Genomic DNA, 18,041 nt, shown 5'->3' on the forward strand with positions numbered 1-18,041 from the left:
TTGTGCTTGCAGCAGCTTTCCTCAAAACTGATACTATTCATTGCAGCTCTCAACGTAAAACAAAGGCTAACATTAGATCAACATCCTTCAACAAAAAGTGGTTATTGATGATTACCATAAGTATTAAATCTCATTTTTAGTTACTGATAGAACTTATATATCCTTAATGGCTTTACAATTTTGGGAGAAAGAGTGCTGGTAGGATAGTGTATTTCTGGCCTCTTATGAATCCAGTGCTGAGGAGAACCCTTGAGAGCCCTTCCTTGTTTCAGGCTACACTGTGAACTTAACAGGGGCATTGCTTGTTGAATAGTCAGGGGTGGCCAACACTTCAGGATTAGCTTTGGGTTTCAGTTCAGCCTAGGCCGAGCCTCAGCATCACAGGTGTGATGACCAGCGACCAATAGCACCTCATCTGGTATTTGCTTGGTCTCATTTTCTGAAATGTTTGGATATTTTTAGGAGCTTGTAGAGCTTAAGATGGCGATGCTGTAGAAAAGGGAGTGTTTAGTTTTCTTCAGGTGCAAGTTGAAATGATCACCATGTCGGTGTTGACAAAACACAACTCAATCAGAGCATTAGAGCTCACTTTTCCCATTTGCTCTGGATCCTACATTTGCACCTTGTAGACTCTTAAATGCAAAAACTTTCCAAGTTGCTGTTATATCAAATGCATACAATATTTGTCAGGGTCCAATGATGAAATATTACTTTCCCCCTGCAAATATTCTTGTTAGTTCCATGCAGTTGTAGTTTCAAAAAGAAACAAAGGTTTTAACTAAGTTGTCTGACAGTATGGCTCTTTGAAGACACTTTCCTAACTTGTTGTTCTGTAATGATTAGAGTGGGATTACATTAGTGTGCAAACAAAGGACATGAATTAACTATTTCAGTAAAAAAAACCTTTACTCTAAACATCTCCCTTCATGATACTATGTAAGAAAATAAAGATTGAGTACGGGACATCAAGGACTCCGCCAATGACTGGAGACAGGATTTTCTTTACATTGTCTAATAGACTCGTTTATTATTTTAAGCTGGTAAAAAGAGACTTATGATTCGTGTTGAAGAAAGAGTTATTTGTGCTTGATACATTAAAGACACTGTTCAAAAGCAGTTTGTCCTTATAAAAGGATGACCCCTGTAGTAATCCTTAGGCAAGGAGGGACAAATTCAACCAACAAAAAGCACATCTCGCCCCGAGTTCCCCATGATTTCTCCACATATAGCAAAAAAATACACATCAGTAATTTATTCGAACATGCACATCTGGGAGTAGCACAGTTCTAGGCTACTCAGGAAACAAAAGGGAGAATATCAGCATTACCTAAATTAAAAAAAAAGAGAGGTGAATTACACCATTTTAATTGTCTTAAAAACACGGATAAGAGGAGCAATTAAAATATAGTCCTAAATAGTACTAGCTAATGTAGATTACATAAGTATACAACATGAGTCAACTAATAGTGCTCTGACAAGCATAAACCACCAGTTCTAGTAAACAAGGCCCAGATCAATCGCTGAGGAAATGTTAGATTCAGATGGAACAAACGTTACTTTTATTTCAGTACTGAATGCAAAACCCGAGCTGGGGGTGAAGACAGCGTTCTAAACAAGGTGGCTCTATCAAAGCAAGGAGGCCATTTCCTTTTGCATTTTTATAATTTTTGAATACTATTTTTGACATTTGCTTTTTCTACTTTCCCTCCCCTGAGCACTAACTTGTCAAAAAAAGATTTCAAGGTGCAAGTTGTACATTCTTAGTGTTATACCATTTCATCTCTCTCTGGAAGAGAGTATTACAATCAGCATCACAATGTTAATTCTTTTTCTCTGAATATCTGTTTCACATACATGTATTTAAAAATCATAATGTTGATTGGGAAAAGAAACCTACAAACGAGAGAGCGATGTCATCATACACTTTCTATTGTGCTGTGTGTCTTTCCCATCCCTTCTCCCCTTTCCCTGTAAAGAGCTGTAAAAAATTTAAGGCAGATGAGGTATATTGCTGAAGAAAAAAGTTATTTTTGAAAAAAACTCAAAAAAAACTTTTATTCTGCCCTTCTACTCAAGAAAGACTGCTCAACTATAAATCTAGTGCTAGAAAAAAGCAGGAAAGACACCGTTTGCATGTACCATACTATGTCTTCTATTTCTAGAATGGCTTTTTGTTAATTTAACTTTAATAGAAAAAATAAGCACCTTAAGCTATGGACAAGAAAAAGAACTTCATTATTAGTGAGTCTAGAATCCAAACGGAGTTAAGAGCACTCACTCAAACTCTTTCATTCATTCTCACAAAGGCCAATGCTACTGATTAGAATCGTAAAGTGCTGTACTTAGTATAAACACTTGTATACACTGCAGACACTGAAAAATAACCCTCGAGCACATTGTGTTATAGTTCCAAAAATATATTTACAGTCTATTACAAAGATTACAAATGGAAGTGTCTAGTTGACTATATTATGCTAATTAAAATTATTTTACAGATTATTTTTCCTTAGGGACAAAAAACATTTTAGTGAAATTAAAATGATTTTTCTAGTCAGTCAAAAAAATAAATTAAAATAACAAATAACACTGTACAGTGATTTAAAAGAAAAAAAAAAGGAAGGTAGGGAGGGGTGGGAGGGGGTTGGGAAACAATCCATTTGAGTGTTTCTATAGCCATCTTTGGTCCTAAATGTGGGGAAACACATTATGTAGCACTGAAAATACCTGTTTTTTTGTGATGCTCTGCAAGGAAAATAGAAAAATATAGTGCATTTTCAATGTATTCAGAGCCCACTACAGAGAAATGTGTGTACAAAACAAGACAGTATAAATAAAATTTACAAGCTTTACAAAGGAACATTTACAGATTTTGCTTCTGTTATTTGTTTGCTTGTGGATGCCCACATTACCAAACAAGACCAATTATGACCGATCCCTGGGATCTTTCTCTACTAAAATCATTATAAACAGCCCAATTCTCTTTGGAAGTACAACAGTTCAATTCTGGGATAGTTCATGATTTTCATAACTTTTGAAAGCAGTCCTCACAATATGTATACATTCCTGAAATAGCTATAAAGACACATTTAATTATTGCTTGTGAAATTCTAACATGGAATCAAATAATATAGAATAATAAATAAAGCTTAAAGAAAGTCAGATCCTTCACCTCTTTCTTCCATGGTAAAAAGTGTTCTTTCTTTCACTTAAGTTTCTCATATCAGCGTTCACAAATAAAACTTTTTTTTTTTCCCTTTAACTGCATTGGTGATATCCTGTGCAGCAAATGTGTTTTGAAAGGTGAAAATTGTGAACTGCCCCTTGTATCATGCTTCAGAGTTCTAAAATAAAACCTAATTCTTTCCTTTTGTGTTTGGACTGCATTAAACAGAACAGGATATAAAATATATGCCAACTATTTCTCCTAAATTTCCTAATGTCAGGATATTGAAAAAAATCTTGATGTGCTCACACTAAATTTAGATAACACTGGATAGTTCTTGCTCTCAGAGGCTTGCCTTCACCAATGTTCTTCAGATGAAGTGCCTCATATTATTTTTAGGTCAAAAACCTAGAATTTGAATTTTGTTTTTTTTTAGTAAATTCTGTCTAGTAAAATCACTCTATAAACAGTCAGTTAAAAGTGCCTTATAGTATTTATGGATCATTATTGCTTTTTTCATTGAAAAGATAGTGTTGTCTGCTCCTTACAAAAAAATTTCTTTTTAAAAAATATCAGCGCTCTTGGCAACTTGCATTTTCTTGACTACCTGCCAATTAGCAAACACCATCAAAACAGCACTGATTAAACAAAATAAAACATGGCACAAAAAGGATACCGATGTTCTGACAGAGATATCTTCGATCATGCTGTGTTTTGTGTGGTTTTTTTTTTAATTTGAGATTCTTTCAAAAGTACCCAGTGTAGTAATGTGTCATAGAGTAACACTAAAAAGGTCCAAAGCTATAAACAACTTTCTAAAACAAAGTCCTTATGGAGAATAAACAGATGATTTTAAAAAGGAATAGTCTGAAATCACATATTTAAGGAAAATATTTCATTGATTTTTAACAATAAGATCATGATTTTATTTGACAAATATATTCTTTCTTAAATTCTTTATGTACATGTTAAAAAGTCTATAAGATAAAAAGGAGGTTAGAGAGCTCAAGGTGTTTGGATGTTTTTCAGGTAGTACTTTGTTTATTGTCACTGCTGTTTTCCTGGCCACCAGTGGTGGATCCTAAATTCCCTTTTTATATATTCTGGTGGCACTTAGGAGTTCAAGTCTGTAGGTGCTTCTTAAATCTTCTCTTCACTGTAGGAAGGACCCAGGACATCAACTGTCTTCTAGCAGCATTCTATGCATGACTGAAGGCCAGTACTGTTCTCTCACGGTCCCAAATCTCCCTCATAAGGGAGAAATGCTTATCACACTTGGATGCCAGTTCCATGTAAATGGAGCATTTGTGCTCTCATAGTCTGAATGCTGCTCATGATTTTCTTTTGATGGCCAACCAGTGTGATCCCTAAACTCATCACATCCCTGAAAAAGACAAATGCATTTTTCATTAGTTACCTTACCAAGAATTTATTTGGTACTAAACTGTCATCAACTCTTTAATTAAATAATCTGTGTGTCTTCTGCAAACAGATTTTATCTTGGAATCCTTGGGTATTACGACATATTCCTGCCATGGTGGGTCAGATTGGCAACTGCATCAAGGAGAATTCCATTGTGGAAACCTCAGGCTCTCAATCTGCCAAGATAAGTTACTTTTAAAGTGATCTGAAATTTCATATGAGAAATTATCAGTCTTAAAATTATTATTAATGTAAGGTAAGATTAGGAAATGCTATCTGGAATGTATTCTTGAACCTAAGTGGAGTTTAAGAATTTTAATTGTTAAAATAAAATATAGTATGAATAGAAATACTTCTGGGCTATAGTAGATCAAGAACCATCAATGATCATAAAATTTTTATACTGAGTTTAATTATATCATAATAATTCTGACTATATTCTTGGTTGTATACTTACTTTCAGTTCTGTTCATTTGACTACATTTCAGAAAAATAAATTGTAAAGAGTACAATATCCATTACACATGTTTAATAGCTTAAGTCTGACATAAGCTAACTGGATCTGTGTACATACTTTTACCTTTACTAATAGCCATTAAGATTGAAGTTAGGTATTCGAGCAGCTAAAATATAGCGAAAGGACAGCACTGTAGTATTTAACAGCAGTGATCTAATATGACTTTGAAAGACACAGTCTTTCATGGCAGTAGATGACTTCAGAGAGACAGACATGATTATGCCAGTACTACCCGAATGGTGACTAGCAGAAAACTAAAGATAGCATGCACATGCTTAAGTTCATGTACATGCTTATCTTTCCTGACATGCCAGGAAACAATATCTGACTGCTGGCCTTCATCTCTCTGAAAAGTGTTAAACCCTTCTCACAACAGGACATAAAACCTTCATGATTGTTTCCCGTTTTCAAACACATTGACTGAGAGGAATTGCATCATCCATAAGAGTTACACGGCAGCCAAGGAAGCCAAGATTGGGATAAATTAAGTAGATTTCATAAGACCACATAATCAGTGATGGAGCCAAAAAAAAATTAGTTTTTAGTTCCAGTTCACAGCAATTTCAAAGTTGTTTTATTAGGTAATTTTTATTTTTTCAAAGATATGTTTTTATTGATTTCAGAGAGAGGAAGGGAGAGAGAAACATCAATGATGAGAGAGTCATTGATCGGCTGCCTCCTGCACACCCCGACTGGGGATCAAGCCCGCAACCCGGGCATGTGCCCTGACCAGGAATTGAACCTCAATCTCCTGGATCATAGGTCGATGCTCAACCGCTGAGCCATGCTGGCCAGGCTATCAGGTGATTCTTAAGGTTAAAAAAAATTTGACTCAATTAATCATATACTTTCCAAAAGGTATGTTAAACTAAAGTCTTAGTTACAGTGAGTTAAATTAGGCTTACTTTGACCTCTTCAGACAATAATCATATTGAATGTCCCAGTGCATTTTGGAACTGGGTTTGAAACTTTGAGATGTTTAATGTCTGATACAAACGTGGCGAAAGAAATCCTCCTTTGCAATGAAGAAAGATTAGGAACCTAAATGATACCGTGATTAATGAGAAAGGAAGTCTCACTGAATGATGTTTAGAACACTGGCTATCGAGACAAATTAGCTACCACTTAATTAGCTGAGTCAGTTTGGGGAAAATATTTAAATTCTCTGAGCCTTAGCCTTGTTGTATGTGAAACAACTGACTTAATAAAACTGTTGCTGTGAAGGTTACTGTATAATGCTTGGATTGTACCTAATACATTTTAAAATATAATTAAATATAATTTTAAAAGTTTAAGCTTACTCAATAGTCATTCTGGCAACTGATTCAAGGGAGTTGTAGCCGGCTGCTGTGAAGTTATCTTTATATCTTTCCATTTTAATAGCTTGTAGCCATTCTCCAACTGAACAAAAGGCAGTGAAGTCAGGAGTGTTTTGATCCAGAAGAGGGCTTATTGGCCTAGATAAGAATAAAACAGAAAAATAATTTTTTTTTTATGAACTACTAAGGAAAAATGTCTTGTCCCATACAACAATAAGGATGTATAGAATAAAGTTACATATTTGCATTGATATTATAATAATATAAATATAAGATATAAAAATATAAATATAAACAAATATGCTAATAAAATATAATGCATAAAGGTTACCCAATAACTACAGATTCCAAAATTTATATTTTACTTATATTTGATGACCACCAGATTGCATCTTTCATGCATTTTTAAAAGTGCAGCCAACAGTATTTGTGAGCAGTAAATATTTGTTCATTTGCTTCTCCAAAAGTAACTTGGAATAAAGAAGCACATCTGGCTGTGGACTGACTTGTTTAGACCATGAGGGTGCTATGAAGAACATTATGTTCACACTACTGATGGCGCCTTATGAGCAACTGGTGAGTTTACACCTCCACAAGGCCTGACTCCCCAGAGGACAGACCGGAGCCTCAGGTTTACCTGGCAGCTGACGCTGAGTAACTGCTAATATGCATTACAACGGAGGAAGCCAAGTGCGAAGAATGGAGTGTTTCAGACTCTTTTTAGCTGGTACACCTCTTTAATCATGTACTAACTTGCTTTTATAAATGTTAACTTAGAGAATCATTTTACATAACCCATAGCAAAACAATAAAATAGATAATACGTAACAAACTAGGGCAATAGTAACACACAGCATAATAATAATAATAATTTCAAAATGTGAAATGCCACCTACTCACAAAATTTCAATTAAAAATTTTTTCTAAATGGCAGCCACTGATGTATATCATAACTTTTAAGAAGAAAGAAAGCAATAATAATTAATAGGTCTCTTTAAACACTAATTCAACTGAGGTAAGCCATCTGAAAAGAAAAAACAAAAACTTCTGTAAACATAATATATTTAATATGGATTTATAATTTAACACAAATGTCAACTGGCCACTGGGGTGGGGCTGGGGAGACAAATGGTTCATGTGAATATTTTAATTTCTCCCAGGTTCCATTCCCTTACGTATTTCTTACCTACTACAGGTTCCCAAGGGTGTTTTCAGACTATTTGGGTTTCGAATCATTTTGTCTAGAATTCCAACTATCTGTTCAAACTTTGGCCTTTCGGAGCGTTCCTTTTGCCAACAATCCAGCATCAGCTGGTGAAGACCAGCCGGGCAGTCCATGGGCGCAGGTAAGCGATAGCCTTCTTCTATTGCTTTTATAACCTAATAGCCAAAAGGACATTAAAAATATTACTGACTGAGGTTCAGTTATAATTAAATTAACTGTCCAGTAGGCAAAGTGAAATATCCTGATAAAAGTGAAGCACACTGCTTTGCTAAAGACTTTCCCCCCTCAAAACATCCATGAATATTAAGCATGTTATTAAGGGGTACATGAAGTGCAGGATATGACATTTTCTAGTTAATTCAGCAATGGGGAACAGCAATTAAGCTCACTCAGGGTAAAATAGGTGGAAAATCTTTTAATGTCATCCCAGAAGTTTCAAAAGGGGTAATACATGTGAAGGACCTATTTTACTTGAATATAGCGGTGAATGTACATATATGCCTACAAATTTTTCAAGTTGTAAGAGGATTCTGTGCTATTCAAAACTGAACTCCCCAAAGTTTCACTTTTCGCAAAGTTTAAATAACACTTTTAAACAAGATATCAAAATATGTGCATGTAGTAGGATAGAAAATATTAGCGAGCACACTATTATTTTAAATAATATGAAGCTTATATGCTAAGTTTAGTGACCTCCCACGGCAGATTGAAATTAGCTTTGGGGGAGGAGAGGGGGAAAAAGGGTGACACTAGGAAACTGAGAAGGTCACAGATCAGGGTTTTCCCAAGCAGAGTCCTGGCTATTAAACTTTTATCAGCATATCACTGCCCATTTATATCTAATAACAGCCTAAAATGCTATTTATATCAACCTTTGAATGTTAATGAAAAGCAGGCTTCTATAGACATTTGTATGTGGCAATCAGAAAGTCTAAAAGTTACTTACTCAGACCTGTTGTTTTTTTATTTATATGAAAAGAAAAAATAGATCTTAAAAATCAGAAATTCTTACAAATCTGAGCAGCACAAGGAAAATAATAGGAAGGCAAACAATGCAAATAAGAAAGGCTTGCAAAACATTAAAATATTCAAGGGGGATTAACAAACCCTTTGACACTGACATAATATAGTAGAAAGAGAAGAAATACTGACTCTGGGGGGGGTGGGGGGGTGGGGGGGTGGGGGGAGAAGAGGTGACCTTGAGTTTTTGAAGAAAATAAGGCCCAAAGTAGGCAGACAATAAACTGGCTTTAAGAATTGTTGATAAACTTGGTAAATTATGGAATCATATCCTTAAGTTGCTGCTGACATTCAAAAGTAGCACATTCAAATGTAAAAGGTTGTAGGATGGAATGAATAAAGTAGCTGGCTTCGACAATTTTTAGAGAACATCCTTTGTAAGAGAAAAAAAGAGTGCACTTGAATTTAAAAATCTACATATGCAAATTGGAAATTGATAAAGTTTAAAAGGTAAATAGGTTAACTTAATTACAGTAATTTCTGAGAAGTATTGTAAGTATAAAATCCTTAGCCCAAATCCTCTCCTGATCACTATTCTTGTACATCAGTTTACTAGACACCTTCATCTGCACTTTCCACAGGCATTTAATACTTCACATAAGCAAACGTTCATAAATGGTAACTGCATAGATCACTAATATATAGCTATGGGAGGAATTAAATTAAAAAAAACATAAATGAAACAATTTCACATGTCTTTGTACAACTATCCAGTGACAGCACTATACTTGGACTCAAAAGTACTATATGTTAAACAACTTAAATAAAAGTAAGAAGACTGCACTTTGGGAAGTTGGGTTTAAGCTATTTAAACAAATTATACATATGTAAATAAAAAACTTCTAAAACTTTAAGTATGCAAAATGTTCAAACAATAAACAACTGGCAGGCATTTTTGCATTGGGGAAGGAGCGGCTCTCCTCGGGCTTGCGGTTGCTCGCCTTTGAACATGTGCAGCATCTTTCTGAGCTGACAGGACTCCATTCCCAGGCCTGTAGCATCCTTATTATCCCCTCCTGACCGGTTTCCCTGCTTGTGGTTTGTCTTCTGATGTCCAGAAAGAAACAATGCAGGTAGAATGAGCTTTCCTTTTTTCTTTCCCTCTAAATAATCTTTTAAAATGTAAACCTAAATCTTATCATGATCCTCCTGACATAATGCTCTCCAACAGCTAGCTCTCCCATGGGCTTCTTTAGTTCTGAACACAAGAAATTCTTAAGCCTTTGTGCCAATGAACACAGTATAGTACCATTAAAGACTTACAGGAATAAAAATTAATAAATCTCTGTAGCTGTCTTATTGCATTATAGGAATTACACAATTCCTATCATTATAGCAGAGAAACATTTATTGCAATCCAAAATGGAACTTGTAGCTCTCAAAGACACAGTGGTTTATACATTTTTAAAGGAGCAGCAATACATAACATTTAAAATAAGAGATGCTCTGGATTGGGAATCAATTTTGGAACCCCCATGCTCCCATTAACGATCACGCCCTCACCTATAGGAGCACTAGCGATACTTGCTGGGAGCCTGGGCCCCTCTAGAGCACAATTCGGCATACATGCCCTTTGAGGATACGCCAGCCAGCAGCGGATGATTTGGCACAAACTGAACCTAGAGGCTCTGCAGTTTTTAATTTGGTTAGCTTCATTATACTTTCCAATGGGAAAATAAGGATTACTTTCTATAGATTGTTACACATTCTTGGAAACAAGGCCCACAGGTAAGATGGCTGAACCTAGGCTTCTTAGAGCATTGCGTAATGATTCATGTAATCTATTTAAAACATCATTTTGTGAAATTACCGGAAACACCTAGGTTTTGTCTGTCCAGATCTAGCCTTAGTATTGTAATAAAAGTCAAAGAAAAACCATTCACAAGTAATTTCTAACTCTAGATAGTTCCCTGAAAGATAAGAAGTGAGTAGGGCAAATGCCATCCGTGACACCCACTGGGATATGATAGGGAGCACTTGGGTATATACTGTAAAAAAAATACTCAGGAATAAACACAAAAGTTGCTTGTTGAGAAGTGTTTCAGTATGATTGCAGTACCATTGTCATTAAGAGAAAAAAGCCGCAGAGAATGACTCATGGAAACGGGCCTGTATGAGCTCCACATGGGCTGTACCGAGATTGGCTTCTGCTCTCTGCTCACGCTCACTGTCATTTCCTTACCCTCACACAACATAACCCACATTTTATACAACAAATATTTCGGACCCCACTTATGTGATTATGGCAAAGTTTTACCAAAAAATCACAAGTTTGTTTCTATCAATATAAAAATACAAAGTCATAAGTTAGTGGTGGCTTTTAAAAGAAAAAATTGAGGGCTCACAATTTAGCTGAAAATAAATTTAGTTACATGTGTTATACTTTCAAAGCTCTTAAATGTCCTAAAATGGACCACTTGAAGAATTCATCTTCATGTTCCGTATCTTTATAGAAGCTTACTTTTGTCATCTTTATGGCTATCTACTGAGAACATTAAGAACTGACTGGCCTAACTCAGTGAGAAGAAATAACTCTGTTGAGTAATATACACAGAAAAAAATCTAATCTATACAATATAGAATTTCAAAATTTGAGAGTAAAAATTTTGTTTGAATTAAGACATAAATTCAATGAAAAGATAGCTGCTGTGAATGCCAATTATGAGTATTTTCAATTTCTATAATATTTATTACATTTGACTACATTTTACATATATGAAGATTTTCCTCTGAAAAGCCATTATGAAAAGGGCTATACATCTGCAGACTTTTAAGAAGAATGAAAATTGGAAACTTATTTAGAAGGCTCAGCCTTGATTTTAGTAATTGCAAATAACTAGACTCGAACTGCTAACATTTAGTAAAAATTCAAGAAAGTTATAAGTACACAAAAATACAATGAGCATTCATGCAAACCTTAATCAAGTCATAATGCATTCGGGTGTGGGTATCATTATACCTGTGCATATTATCTTTTCCCAAGTTCTTGCTCAAGTAACTAAAGCCTCCTGGCAACAAACTATCTACCTCACTGACTTCACAATACCCCTTTTCTATTTCTTCAGAGCCATCACAGAAACCTCCCTTTATTCAGCATTCAGCCTGGAATTTTGTGAACCTGCTTATAAACAAAACCATAAATTTACTACTTATTTTCATGGCATCTTATTAAAAGTCTTTTAAAATCTAAGTTGGGGGCTTTCTATATTGCCGACAAATTCCTAGCAGCTAAATTTAAACACTATTAAGTGAATTGATTCACTTAATAAATCAATCTAGGCTAATTAAAAAATTAATATATCTGTAGATCTGATGAAAGCAAACTTCCCAGTAAAACACAATATATTCACTCACACACAGAATTTCCATATGCATGAAGGGTTTCAGGGATCTCAAGCCTCTCTATGAACTCCTACAAGAGACTCCAAGTAAAAAAAGCTTTCACTTAAGAGAATTTCTTACCAGAATGGAATTATTTTAAATTATCCAGGTTTTTTACCATTTCTGTATTGAAAATTATACATATAATTGCTCAAATAGCACTTCAACAAGTATGAAATAATAAATATTACCCTATAAGAGGAATATTACCATCAATTTTATTACAAAAACTGAACTGCATAGGTAATCTCTTACTATTACATAAACTTCTGTCTGAATTTAATAATTAAGACCTTCAAAATTTTAAAAAGATGGTGCTAAATGTTCTACGTCAGAACAAAACTTCATTCTAGACATAATTTAATTTAATCGATAAAAATATTTAATTCTCGATACACTAATTATATCTTCAATGATATTTAATTTTGAAGAAAAACAAAGGAACAATACTTAAGGAATTCTAAAAATGAAAACTGAAGATATTTATTTTTTTCTTAACTATTTCTGTTATTTGTTTTCAGAAGTTAAGTGAACTTTGAATTTAAGTTATCTTATATTCCTGTCATTCCCTTTATGTTTGAATCTAGTACAGAAGGAGGGTGTCAAAAGAAATAAAACTCTACTGAGTATCTAGGGAATATCAATATTTCTCTTTCTCTGCCCCAAGGATTTGTTTGCTCTCTTTCTGACAGCCCATGAAATCTCTGACACTGAGACCTGCCAAATATTAACAACTCTGCCTCTGCCAAACGAACTCATCCTTTAGACTTTTATCTTTGACAAACCAAAACCAAAACCAAAAATAATTTACAAAAATTAAAAAGATTCATGTCACCAGTCAATTGAAAATACCAAAAGATTTAAATGACTTAAAAGTTTTGCCTTTTCAGGCTGTGAACTTTTCAGGTAATGCAGACATTTGTAGGGAAATACACTGAAAATAACTTTACCAACAGTCTGACTTGACTTCCATTGTCTAAAAGTAACTATTTATAAGTTTTGAGGACCACAGAAACTTGATATGGAAAAATTCTAAAATCAAAAACAAAGACGTTGATTTAATATAACAACGTTCATAATCTCTGTTGGAAAAATAACACAATTTTAACTTTAGCCAGCTTCTCTTGCTGCTGTGTTTACAGAATTGACTGATCCAAACAGCTGGTTAGTCACACCCTTTGTCTAATGGCAATACAGACTTCCCCCGAGCACTACTCATTTTTACTGCTCAACAACGTGCATTTGTAACACTTTCAAATTCCTTCACCAAAGCCTTTCATCAACCTGCCCCGGCCTCCCCTTCAATCGGAATCCCGCCCAGCGTGTGGGTCTCTGTACAGGGCGGTGTCTGCGAGGGCGCTCCCCACGCGCCTCCATCAGCTTTCGCTTCCAAACTCGCCAGTGGGTTGGTTCCCTGGGAGAATTTTCTCACCAGCTGTAAACCTAGGTCTTCTTCAGATTCCTAGTTCTTAGATTTACACTTTCTCTATTTTTATCTAAATTTCACTCACATTGCCATTAAGTTGAACTATATAAATCTGCCAGTATTTGAAAGTTTCAGATCTTATAAAAATGTCAATTTCAAAAATAAAAAAAATAAAAAAATTCAACCTAATAGGAGCAAAATTCACACTCACTTATCCCCTATTACTTTATAAGTGGTCTCTTGGTGTGAGATGTATACCTCCGAAAATGCTATTCGCTTTTTGTATCAAAGAAAAATAGCACATTTTATGTCTTAGCATGTAACAGGATACACGTTAATGAGGACTATGTTTTTTAAGGAATTTCCAAAATACTTCCATTGTACTTACATTCTAAAATATCACTATGAAACACTTACCAATACTGATCATAAAATCTAGATTGTCTCATGAAATTAATATTTAATTAAGTCAATCAACCGTAATTTAAACAGATTTTTTCAGAACATTACAGAAAAACAAGACAAACAAACAAACAGAAACAACCACCACAGTCACGACCTTCTTCACCCTCCTCTCCATTAGTGATTCTTTTACCCATGTGACTCTCCCACTACAGCTGTGGAAAGCATCATCATCTTTATTAAGGAGGAAATATCCTCTGTAGGCTTCTATTATATCTAGAAAATTTAAATTAAGAAGATAACACAGTCCTTCAAAATGAAAACTAAAATTAAGTTGATTGAACCACTAATTTATGGTAATTATTGTGGTAATTTGTAGTATTAGTTATGTAAACTCAACAATTGTATTTTTTAATTCTATAGAAGCTTCTTTTTATGAGCCATCACCTACATACTCCAATAATAATGGGTATTAATGTATTAAATCCTTTTGGTTTAAGTAGTGTAACACCTACATCTTGATTTGACATGTCCCAGTAAGGTCTTTCTCCATAAGACATAACTTCCCACATGACTATTCCATAGCTCCATACATCGCTGGCTGATGTGAATTTTCGGTATTGGATGGCTTCAGGTGCTGTCCACCTTACTGGAATTTTCCCACCCTGATATAAAAAGAAATCAACATTTTAATTATGTATAATAACTTATAAATCATTTACAGCAGAGCCATAAAACTACCATTAAACATCTGTATATTTGGTTGGCAATTCAGCAGTATCACACCTATCCATCTTGAATCTCTCTAAGTGTGTTTAAAGTTACTAATATGTTTTTTAAAATCATTGCAAGATTTCATTGAGGCCTTATGTGGTCTCAGGAAAGAGTCTAGTCGAAAGAAAATGACAAATTATGCAAAATAACTACTAAAAGGGAATGAAATATGGGGCATTTAAGTAAACCCTCACATATTTCTCTTTTATGGAGTCTCACAAAAGTTGTAAGACTTGGCATAGTTAATATTTTTTAAAAAATCTTTATTTAAAAATAGTATATACTTTTTGCTGCAAGTATGATGCTAGTAACTAGATGTTGTATATGACTATACAGCACATTATTTATATGAACATCCCAATACGAGATAAGCATGCTGTCATTCTTAGGGTTATTTCTTCTCTTATCCTATATGTAGGCTATAAAAGCAACAATGATTCTTCCAAAAGGAAAAAAAACAGTAACACAAAAAAGCTGAGATCAATTTGCCTCTTTTCTACTGTTAATTTTGCATTGCTAAGGTTTGCTTTCTCGGTAGGAAAATCTCAGGAACATGGAGAGATGCAGTAATAGACTTTTTCTTACAGTCGTTGTATAGACAGCTTCTGGATCGTCCTCTATAACCCGGGAAAGGCCAAAATCTGACACTTTACAAACAAGATTGCTGTTGACAAGAATATTGCGAGCCGCGAGGTCCCTGTGAACATATCCCATATCGGCCAAATATCTCATTCCAGCAGCAATTCCTCTCAGCATTCCCACTAACTGAATGACTGTAAATTGCCCGTCATGTTTCTACAGGAAGACAAAAATAAAAGTCCAGTAAATTGTGCTTTGAAGGGAAAGAAAAAGTCTGCACACTAGTTACTTACTAGTGTACAATAGGAATTACTAATTAATTTTCTATATAATACATTTGAGAAAAACATTAACAAATGCTGATTTAACTGACAGTCAAATAATACAAAACAGTTTTGGTATTCAGTTATTTACATTGATATGTTATTAATAATAGTTTCAGATTATACAAATCCAAAAGCATATGCTAATTTTTAGGTGAAAGTTAGGGAATGGAAAGTCCAAGCATATCCCTGACAGCTGTTTTCCTCATTAGGTAAACAATTATATAAATAATCTAAAAATATATAAAGGTACGAAGACACAGATATTAAGATATTTTCTCTAAATGGTAAAAAAAAAAGGGGGGGATTTTTAAATTAGTGATAAAGAGAAACTACGAAGTAGAAAATGATTATACTGGCTGCCTTTGTTTTCATTTTATACTTTTCCTTGTTTCATTATTAGTAGGAACATTACTTGCAACAAAGAGTCTCTAAAATAGATGTACTAGCAAATGGGACTGAACTCTATATGCGACTGGATTGGCTATCATATAGCTTGAACATATTTTTAACCTACAGATTTCTCCAACTGAATTACAACTACGGTGCATGAAGACACTGGTTTGAGTTAACTTGCTAGGTGATGCTTTCCTCCGAGAGCCTATAGTTGTGCATATCACAGAGATGCAGCAGTGCAAATTTCTCTAAATCCTCCGAATGCCTAGAAGTCTGGGTTGAATGTATCATTCTAGATCACGTATGATAATTCTGCATGGCCTCTTATTGCTTAGATTATTTTCTCTTTGCCATTTAAAAAAATGTTAATATGAGTTCATATTCTTAGGTGAAAAGTCTCTGAGGATAAAAATACGTATGTTTAAATATTTAAAATTTAACATTTACAAAAATAATCACATACTATTAATTTTAAAAATATTAATACTTCTATATTTTATGCTCGGTGTTCACGTAACAGTATAATAGAAATGGTTCCACAGAGCAGAACTGGGACCATGGCACTAACATTAAATGGTTATTTCACTTTCTAGTCTTCTCTGTATTACCATTGTATTTCATTTATAATTGTCCTAGGAAAGTAAAATGTACTCTACAGTCTGTATTCAAATTACAGGGCTTCAAGTAGCCTCTGTACTTGAGGTAGTGTATTAATGAAAACGATTTTTTTAAACTACACTGTATCACTTGAATGATTAAAATGATTCTAGTTCAATCTAGTCTAAGACTGATTTTTAATCTGCTTTTCAAAGACAACTTTCTAACTTGTTAACGTTTATACTGTTCGCATTTTACATTGAGAAAAAAAAAAGTTCAGGAAATTATTTTGGTAGCATGTATACAATATATTTAGAATGGGAGAGTAATTGTGCTACTTACCCTGAGAAATGCATCTAGGGCTCCGTTTTCCATGAATTCTATTACAATCATGACTGGTTTCCCTAAAATTAAAAATATACATATGTAAGAAAATAAAAATGTTGCTTCAGAAAGTGCAACCTCAACTTCAGGGTTATTCCTTTCCTCACCCCAGATGAAACACATTGCTCTTTTGAAAGACTGAATGGGTGAGCTGTGTGTCGCGAACGTTTCTAGTGCTGCTGCTAAGGTCAGAGTCCTCAAATGTCTGATGGTCATGATTCATGAAATTAAACAGTAAAAATCAGTGTGTTCCTCTGAAGCTTGATTTGTGAATCAAACTCAGAGAAAATGATACTTTATATAAAATATGAAGACTAAACTGTATCACTTCCATGGCTTTTGAGTTAAATGAGAGTATCAGTTGCTCTATCAGATTTATTCTTTAACTCTAATCCTGCATTTATTTGTGTTTTTTTCCTGGTGACACAAAAGAATTTTTTAGTCAGTTCATACCAAGAAAAACATTCATTTAGAATATGCAATATGTTCATAATTTGACTCCCTTATTATTTATGAAATGATGCTAATTTCTGACAGTCCACTTGATAAATGAAAGATACAATCAATATCTACCTCTCGTAACAACGCCTTCCAAATGGACAACATTTGGGTGGTCAAACTGCCCCATGATGCTTGCTTCACATAAAAAGTCTCTCCTCTGTTTCTCTGTGTAACCGACTTTCAGGGTTTTGATGGCCACTGGAACATCTCTTTTCCCTGGAAGTTTCAAACGGCCACTGCAGACTTCTCCAAATTCTCCTGAAGTAACAGAACAGGCAGATGTATTTTAATTTCAGAAATATGTCTTCTCTCAAACAAAATGCAAATAATTCTTTAAAAGCACTTTTAAGCTTTTCTAAACTGTTACACAAGCTACTATTTTTTTAACTGAATTAAAAAAACAACAACCTCTTTTGGAAACAAAATTTAGATCTGAAATATGTTGTGTAATGTATGCTGCCTACTATAGGAAAGGGCACATTGGCAAATGCTAAACATTGCCACCGCTTTCATGGTTTAAGGGGCAAATGGCTCTTCAAGATTTAAGAGCCTGGAATTCATATGCACCAGGGCTGCCAGATTAAAGGGACTGGGACTGAAAAATGTAGTTAT

General features: G+C 34.4%; 1 protein-coding gene across 6 annotated transcripts in view; it reads right to left on the minus strand.

Annotated features, from left to right (window-relative positions):
* Positions 1–1,004: 1,004 nt before the first annotated feature.
* EPHA7 (EPH receptor A7) overlaps positions 1,005–18,041 on the minus strand; it is a 157,457-nt gene continuing 140,420 nt past the window's right edge. For all 6 annotated transcript variants that reach the window (XM_081139497.1, XM_081139495.1, XM_081139494.1 and 3 more), the window contains exons 11-17: positions 17,502–17,687; positions 16,887–16,948; positions 15,235–15,444; positions 14,391–14,540; positions 7,608–7,801; positions 6,404–6,559; positions 1,005–4,547 (exon numbers count right to left, since the gene is read on the minus strand). In XM_081139497.1, the coding sequence (XP_080995623.1) occupies positions 4,433–4,547; positions 6,404–6,559; positions 7,608–7,801; positions 14,391–14,540; positions 15,235–15,444; positions 16,887–16,948; positions 17,502–17,687 (1,073 nt within the window). In that variant the 3' untranslated portion in view covers positions 1,005–4,432. The remainder of the gene's footprint in view (positions 4,548–6,403; positions 6,560–7,607; positions 7,802–14,390; positions 14,541–15,234; positions 15,445–16,886; positions 16,949–17,501; positions 17,688–18,041) is intronic.

Source organism: Miniopterus schreibersii (genome assembly GCF_964146895.1).
Source record: "Miniopterus schreibersii genome assembly, chromosome: 6".
Lineage (NCBI taxonomy): Eukaryota > Metazoa > Chordata > Mammalia > Chiroptera > Miniopteridae > Miniopterus > Miniopterus schreibersii.